The following is an 8,870-nucleotide window of genomic DNA, read 5'->3' on the forward strand; positions in this document are numbered from 1 at the left end:
AGTAGTGTGTGGGGGATGTCGTTCTATGAATTGACTATAATATATTCACAGTTGTCCATGGGACTGAAATGTTCTATCTAGGAAAATGGCCAACATCACTTTTGTACAGTGATTTTTTTATAGTTAGTTATGGTAGTTCATCGAATCCTTGTCCCTTCACCAGGATCCAGCCTCTCCTCGTGGCACACCTCTCCCCTCACCTAGAGAGAACGGCCTGGATAAAGCACGTCTTCTCAAGAAAGACCCCTGTAGTCCAGCCTCTACTGCATCATCCGCTAGCTCCTCCTCCCTCAAGTCCAAAGAGATGGCAATGGTAGGGATGGATAAGACAAATATCTTTCAGATTTTTAGCATATAGTTGGATAAACTAGGTGGATGGATCGATAGATGTCGAATACATATGTCAGTAGTTACATTCTTGTGTATTTCTGAAGTGTCTCTCTCTCTCTCTGTGGCAGCGAGATAAGGCAGGCACACCTGGGCTAAAGTCAAGCACCCCCACACCTAGAGGTGACTCCACCCCTGGTCCGAGCTCCACACCTGGAATTCGGCCAAGTCTATCCAAACCCCCCTCCATGGAGATACCACATCCACCTAGTAAGCCCCGTATAAACATTTGTAATTGAATGATATGATAGATTGTGTTATTTTAATATTTTAATTTTTGCCAGAGGGTATTGAGTTGTCTTTTCTTGTCTCCAGGAAAATTCACAATTATCACAAAAATCAAAGGGCTCTGGATAAATCATGCAGGACTTACTTTTCCTGCTTCCAAAAGAACTGTTGTTTTAAGGCTTGATCACCAATGTTTAATGGCGCACCTTTTACTTTGGAAAAATCTCATGCATGTCTACAGCTCCCCGGAGTCTGCTTTATAGGAACGATAAATCTGATTGCCATCAATCATAGTTTCAGTCAGAAATCTCTATTTACTTCTCAAGGTTTGTGTTCTTAGGTATTTAAGGGATGTTGAACTTGAATGCCCTTTTAGTTGTTACCAGCTTTTTATGCGTCTTACTATTTCTTTCCCTCTCATCCTCAGCTGCAGGTTTGCGGACACCCCTTGCTGTACCAGGCCCGTACCCGGGTGCATTTGGCATGTTGCCCCATGCAGCAGGTATGAATGGGGAGCTGGCGGGTGCAGCCGGGGCCGCGGCCTATGCTGCTGGACTACACAACATGTCACCTCAGATGAGTGCTGCTGCTGCAGCCGCTGTGGCTGCATATGGCCGTTCACCCATGGTGAGTGCAAAATGGTGATTTATGTTTTGGCAAAATGACATTTTATATTCGTGTGCAAAGAAAGCCTCTGCAAAATATCAAATCAGCATAAGCAGTTAACTGAATATAAGACTTTTTGACATTTTCATATGTCAGTGTGGTTAAAATATTGAACAGTGGAAGTAATTAGGCTTTCTTGAACCCTAATCAGTAGAAATATTGTGAAATAAATCGTACAAATATGAAGCTCAAAATTATTAATTATGTAAGTATTCACCTCTGTCAGGACAATATTTCGTAGAGTCTCCTTTGGCAGGACTTATAGCTGTGACTCTGTGAAGATAGGCTGGTATCAGACACCTCAGTTTTTATCCCATCTATTTTGTAGAAGTTCTCAGGCTCTGTGAAGCTGCATGGTAATATGAGGGAACAGAACAGAGTGAATTTAAAAGTCATGCCTTCTACTGCCTTCATGTGAGTTTTATCAACTGTGGCTTCCTCTTTGCCGTTCTCCCTGAAGCACCCGGGCAACAGTTGTATGCACAGCACTCACAACTCAGCCATGAAACCTTATAACCTGCTCCAGGCAGATTTACAGCTGTACTATGTTCTTTTCATTTTTTTATGACCTTGCACTACTCTGAGGAAAAAATCCAGTGTGTTGGAGATGTTGTAGCCTTCCCCAGAGTCGTACGTTTCAGTAACTTTGCAGCAGATTGATTAATTTTTTGTTTTCATAATGTCACTTTTGCCAGGAAAGTGACTAATGGCTGCACCAGTTGCAATAAGTTTACCTTCCAGAAATTTAAATTAAAATCAGTTGTCATGCTTTGATTAAACACAGGCAATCTCCATCCAACTTACGGAAGTTCTAAAAACAATTGGCTGCCACAGTGAATTTTTATGAAGTTAATTATATTGTAACCAGTAATCATATTTTATTTATTTTAGATTTATTCAAAGAATATTTACTTCGACAGTTTTACTTTTATGTAAAGTCTTTTTTTCTGTTGAGTGTTGAAAATCAGAATAACATCCACTGTAATTCAGTATTTTATAATAATGAAAGGTTGAGAAGTTAAGGGTTGTGAATGCTTTTTATAAGCATTGTATATTTTATATTACAAAGTGTGGAAAGTGTCAATAGTTATACAGCTGTATTTCTCTTGTCTGTGTGATAGTATTTATACAGTGGGTGTGCTGGTGTGCATTACATTCAGTCACCTCATCACTCTTGGCTGTATTTGCATAGTGTTCATTACACTGTTTAAATAGGTTTAGTAGAATCACAGCTGTGTCTGTGTCTGGGCAACACTTGATAGAAAGTCAGGTTGTGTACTCACCAGCTGCGTGTGTGTGTGTGTGTGTGTGTGTGTGTGTGTGTGTGTGTGTGTGTGTGTGTGTTGGACTCGGGGCACAAGTACTGACAGCTCTACCTCTGTGTGTTTGCTGACTCTTATACTTGTCATTCAGATTCGGAGGGTATGTGTGCTCAAGGGTGTCTGTTTGCTTTGTGCTCATGAGTGTTTGTGTTCTGTTCCACAGGTTAGTATTGACCTGAGTGCATATTGCCAATGCCCATGGGCATGTGTTTGCACTGTGATCATAAAATGTCTGTGTTCTCTCCTCAAGGTTGGTTTTGATCCTCATCCTCATATGCGAGTTCCTGGAATGCCTCCCAGTCTGACAGGAATTCCCGGCGGCAAACCGTAAGTGTGTTTGCGGCTGCTTGTATGTTTGAGGACCGTTTGCTCACATTGCCCCGTCGGTGTCCTAGAAAAACCTCTCTTCAGAAAAAATCTAATTTTTTCTACTACTTCCCACCTCTTTTTTCATCCTTGGAACTTTTTCTGCATTCTCTGCCCCCCTCCTCTTCCATCTTTATATCCATGCTTAACCTGCTCTCATTCTCTGTATCATCAGTGCCTACTCTTTTCATGTGGCGGCCGATGGACAGATGCAGCCGGTGCCATTCCCCCCGGATGCTTTGGTGGGCCCAGGGATCCCTCGCCATGCCCGTCAGATCAACACACTGAACCATGGAGAGGTGGTGTGCGCCGTTACCATCAGTAATCCCACCCGACACGTTTACACAGGAGGGAAGGGATGCGTCAAGGTCTGGGACATTAGTCACCCAGGAAACAAGAGCCCCGTGTCCCAGCTTGACTGTCTGGTGAGTGAGGTGGAGGGTTTGTAGGACGAATATGCAGTAAAAAAATCCAGTTGTATGCAAAGTTTTGGTCAAATTTAAATACCAAAAAAAACAAAACAATTATTGGGGCATATGCAAAAGTATAGGCGCCCTACTAAGTCAGTACATAGTAACCCTGCCTTTGGCAATTTGTATTTCTTGAAGTAGTTCATGGTGGATTTTGAGATCCTGCTGTAGAAACCAGCTTCTTGTGAGTTTCAGTTTCCTATTTTGTGAATCCCTTTTCCCTCTAACTGGCCACCACACAACCACAAAGTGGAATATTTCCACCCCCATGCTTAACATTTTGCAAAGGGCAGTTACTAAGTACTTACGGCACCCAAACTTACTGTTAATTGTTTCCTGTTTTTTAAGTTCATGAAATGAAAAATAACCGTGCAACAGGCTCATTTACGGCATGTATGATGTATGTATGTACTTCTTTTCACAAAAACATGTAATTTGCCAAAGGTTTTGAATACAATGGCATCTGATTGGATTGAGATGAGGTGTATGTTTTTGTTATTGTTTATCATAACTATTAAAAATCAAAATTTCTGCAGTCTTCGCATGTCTGTATTAATTTTTAAACGTATCTATGAAAAATACAGTTATTTGTGTATATATGCAAAAATATTAAGTATATATTTTTTGTGCCTACTAAACCAGAACCGAGACAACTACATCCGCTCCTGTCGCCTCCTCCCTGATGGTCGAACACTGATAGTGGGAGGTGAGGCGAGTACGTTGTCAATCTGGGATTTGGCCACGCCTACTCCCAGGATCAAGGCAGAGTTAACATCATCAGCACCAGCATGCTACGCTCTGGCCATCAGTCCAGACTCCAAAGTCTGCTTCTCCTGCTGCAGTGATGGTAACATCGCAGTCTGGGATTTACACAACCAGACACTTGTCAGGTAAGAGAGACTTGGTTGTTTGTACGCTTTTATAATAAAAAGATGGAAAAAGGTTTTTTGCAGAAGATTAATACAAATATGTTGCTCAGTTGAATTCATCTACAGTGTATCTTCAATTACTGCATCGGTTCTCCAACCACCTGTTAACCTCAATACCGACCTTCCTTAATTAGCGGACCCTCAGCCCTGGCTGATTTAACCTTTTTATGATTACAAGTTGTAGCACCAAGAGGCACAATTTTGAGCAATAGTTCTACAAGAGTGGCTGCTGATGAGAAATACTGTAAGCTCTTCACATTTGGTTGTCTGTGATGCATACCAACTGCCTGGGCAACCTGATTCCTGGTGTCTTTGTTTAAACATTTCTCTCTTTATTTACCTCAGAATGTATGTGTGTATCCTGCAGGCAGTTCCAGGGCCACACAGATGGAGCCAGCTGTATTGACATCTCCAACGATGGCACCAAGCTGTGGACCGGAGGCCTCGATAACACTGTCCGCTCCTGGGATCTGAGAGAGGGACGGCAGCTGCAGCAGCATGACTTTACATCACAGGTGCACACTCATATCAGCAAACTGTGTTTCATCGACTAACCCTTTTTTATGAAAAGTAGAGTCCGCAGTAAGACTGAATTAAATTTTTGCACACGGTCAAATACTCAATGCTAATACAACTCAAGTAATAATTCCTATGTGTTCTGCCCAGATCTTCTCTCTTGGCTACTGTCCGACAGGAGAGTGGCTGGCTGTGGGAATGGAAAGCAGCAACGTTGAGGTCCTTCATGTCACCAAGCCTGACAAATACCAGCTTCATCTACATGAGAGCTGTGTACTCTCACTGCAGTTTGCTTATTGTGGTAAGAGACTGGCTTTCTTGATCTCGGCCTATTATGTCTCATCCCTTTTTAATTCATTTTTCACTACTAGTTTTGTGGTCTATCTTAAAACAATTCCCTTTAAAGTTAGTGATTTAAAATGTGTTGTGAAAGCTCCATGACCTAGTTGTGTTTTTGCCTTTTATTAAATAGGACAGTATAGAGGCATATAGGAAACAAGGGAAGAGATACAGTGGTGTGGTCTTTGCACTTACGTTTTAGGCACCTTAACCATTCGGTTGTCAGGATACTTTAGTGGATTTACTTATATTTTACCTTTCTAAATGTTTTTGTCTATTGTATTCTTAACTGTTTAACCATATCTTGTTGATTATGTCATTGTTTTCCTTTGTGCTTATTGTGTACATTTGTATTTGTCTCTTCCCCAGGTAAATGGTTTGTGAGCACAGGGAAGGATAATTTACTGAATGCATGGAGAACACCGTATGGAGCCAGCATATTCCAGGTTGGAACAACAGATCACCACATTCATTATATAAAAATTAACGTAGATAACAGAAAAATCTGCTACTTGCTAAGTTACTTTCTTAGCTTTAACAGACTGTAACAGACAGACTGGATTTCCACCAGTATTGCATTGCATCAATGCAATGAATGAGTGGATGCCATGAAATTTTCATGGCATTATCCTCAAAAAGAGCACTCTCTAATATCAATTTACAGTTTCTGATACACAAGAAAGTTGCAATGTTCATCATGGCCGCTGTTGGAACATGCAGTGAAATATTGGTTTTAGTGTGGCAACATCCTGGCTCATGTGGTGCATCAGCATGTATCTCTGTATATCTGCTATCAAGCATGTTATGATAGCGACTGCACCCAAGACATAATTTTATTTTCTAAGAGCATAGTTTTACATTTTTCCATTCTGTATTTCTTTCTTTCTCTTCAGTCTAAAGAATCATCCTCGGTGCTAAGCTGTGACATATCTGTGGACGATAAGTACATCGTCACGGGTTCAGGGGACAAGAAGGCCACTGTCTACGAGGTCATCTACTAAATATATGAAAAGAAAACCAAGGACATCTGTTTTTTCTCCACATACACTGATATGTTTCTAGAAATTTTCCCATGGAGCCAGAGTGACCTTGATGGCACATCATTTTTTCTGTTACACCTGCCGAGGAGACACAAAAAGGAGAGAAGCATTTTACTGCACATATGTGTTGTGCCTGTATCCATGACTCCATATCAACCGGGAGCTATCAGCTGGAGAGGCTGTATGTTAATGGAGGACAGGAACTATTATTTGGATCTTCTGCTATGGACCGCATTGGGATCAGTTAAAGGGACCAGACAATGACCGTACTGAAGGGGGCTCTGCGTTGTTTTGACTGGAACCAGCTCTACTGGAAAACACTGTACGGACCATCAGATATTAAAACACTTGATCCAGTGTTAGGACCATGGGCCAGACCCTAGAACGAACACTCAGACCAGAGGACCAGGGGGTTTAATGTGTAAACAAACGGCAGATGGAAAGAGCAGAAGCTGGACAGAATTTTTGGAGAGACAAAGGAGGAGAAGCAACAGAAGAGGAACAGATAGATGAACATTTTATAGACTATGAATGCAGAACATGTTGCTTTGCATTTTGTTCTAGACAGATAATGCTCACAGCCTGTTTATCTTTCAGCTCTGACTCTTTGACCTTAAAACGTCAGCTTTCTGTTCTGATACGCCTACACTGTCTGAAAAGTACCTTTTCTGTCTTAACAGTAAGTCCAATCCTCACTAACTGCACTGTAGTGGTAGCTGTCCACCTACACACTTTGTAGACACACAGTACTTAAGTAAAACATGCAGTACAGTACTTTTTAAGCATACTGAAGGCCTCGTGGACTAGCATCATGCTACTGTGAACTTATGTGATGGGTTTATTTGATCCTCATGAGGCACAGTACTTTTTTCTGAATTCATACCCATTTCAGGTGCCACCAAAAAGAATTTAAAGTCCTCTGTTATATGGATAAAAATTAACTTATCAAACCAAATAAGCTTCAGAAACAGGAAAAATACACTCTAAATGTTGTTACAGAAGGCTTAACTCCGGGTCAGAAAAAAGGCGGCTTGTTTTCTTCTTTTTTATTTCTCCTCTATTCCTTACGATGCTGGTTGAAAAGCCAATTATTGGAACCTGGAAGAAGAAAGTTTGAGAGATAGAATTAACCCTCAAATTCCACTGGTTCTCCTTTTTCTAGTGTCTGTTTCAACAGATAATTTCCTTCTACTTAACTCCACAAATTCTGAAGTCTCCAGAATATTGACTGAAATTTTGAAGTGGTTTCAAAACACGGAGAAAGAAAAGGGGGGGAACAACATGAGCCTTCATAGTGTAACTTATTTTGTTCATTTCTTGGCCCTTTACACTCTGTTTCTTCAGCTTTAGTGTTTGTCATCAACTGCACATGCTGATGGGGTTTCACACTACTGAATTAACATCTCAGAGACTCTGAACATAGTTTCAGGTTTACAGATTGCTTTTTCATTTTAATGCATTTCATTTGTTTGTGGTCTCTTTTACAATAAGCTCACTGGTTGAGGTCATATTAATTAACAAGAATGGTCTCAAATTAATTATTTTCCCTTAATTTGAAATTAAATAACAACCCATTTTGTTACTGTCTTAACTGTTGTAAATTCACCTTGACCCTGCCTTTATCACTCTTTGAAACACATGATGTCTTACTGTATGGATGGTTAACCACGCTTCGTATACAGGGACCAACTAAGACTATCTTAACATGTCATTTAATCTTGTATTTATTGAAAATCCCCTGTACCATATTCACTAAACAAATTACATTTTTTCCACATATTGTCACTTGTTAAAGTTTTGTTCAAACAGGGAGACTGGCTAAATGCCCTAGAAAAGTAAAATGCTTTTTTCCACTTTACAAAAAAGATTTTAGGACTGCAAACGGGATTAAATTATTTGTCAAGATTGTCTTAACGAGGAGGGTAGCGTGGGTACAGGAAGGAATCAGTCAGTGTCAGCCATTTAAAACAAATTAATTTCATGACTTTGTGCTTAGGTTTTTTTTTTTAAATCTATTTTTGTCTGTTGAATGTTTGTAAAAATGTATATATGTTTTTTTTCTTACAGGACATGCTTTAGAAATAACAACTTTTTTTGTACGTCTTTTACATGGAAAAGAAACGTCTAATCAGGAGAAATACTAAATGGTCTTAATGCTAGCTAATCTATAATGATGGAAATGTCTAGACAATAAATGTGTTTTTTGTAACTGAAGTGGTCTTTGACTTTCTGGGTTGATACGAGAACACATTCGGATGTTCACTGATCAAATCTTTTGGATCCATTATAAATAAAGGTGTTGGAAGCTCAAAGTTTTAAGAATCAGCCTCGTAAACAGAATATTCCAGACTTGAAAATAAAACTTCGATGGGTGACCCTTCCTCATGATTCCCTCACGCAAGCTATGTATTATTGAAACTCTAAACAACGGCTCGGTGGCTAGGAGAGGATAATGGCTCCCCTCATTTAAAATAAAATCATATATCTTGCTGATTTATTGAAAATTATTGATGTTTTCAGGTAATACCAAAATCTGAGAAAAATGCAAATGGGTCAGTTGGTGGGATCTGGTATTTACAAAAGGGTGGAGTGATTTGTGTTGATGAA

The 8,870-nt window shown here is 40.0% G+C and overlaps 1 protein-coding gene across 2 annotated transcripts in view; it reads left to right on the top strand.

The window, feature by feature from the left end:
• The window catches only part of LOC130169963 (transducin-like enhancer protein 1), a 23,883-nt gene extending 15,411 nt beyond the window's left edge, over positions 1-8,472 (top strand). For both annotated transcript variants that reach the window (XM_056377027.1, XM_056377028.1), the window contains exons 11-20: positions 164-313; positions 459-597; positions 1,043-1,242; positions 2,854-2,930; positions 3,145-3,394; positions 4,082-4,329; positions 4,736-4,883; positions 5,035-5,185; positions 5,593-5,669; positions 6,117-8,472. In XM_056377027.1, coding sequence (XP_056233002.1) covers positions 164-313; positions 459-597; positions 1,043-1,242; positions 2,854-2,930; positions 3,145-3,394; positions 4,082-4,329; positions 4,736-4,883; positions 5,035-5,185; positions 5,593-5,669; positions 6,117-6,224 — 1,548 coding nt within the window. In that variant the 3' untranslated portion in view covers positions 6,225-8,472. The remainder of the gene's footprint in view (positions 1-163; positions 314-458; positions 598-1,042; positions 1,243-2,853; positions 2,931-3,144; positions 3,395-4,081; positions 4,330-4,735; positions 4,884-5,034; positions 5,186-5,592; positions 5,670-6,116) is intronic.
• Positions 8,473-8,870: the final 398 nt, after the last annotated feature.

Source organism: Seriola aureovittata, chromosome 5 (genome assembly GCF_021018895.1).
Source record: "Seriola aureovittata isolate HTS-2021-v1 ecotype China chromosome 5, ASM2101889v1, whole genome shotgun sequence".
NCBI classification, from domain to species: domain Eukaryota; kingdom Metazoa; phylum Chordata; class Actinopteri; order Carangiformes; family Carangidae; genus Seriola; species Seriola aureovittata.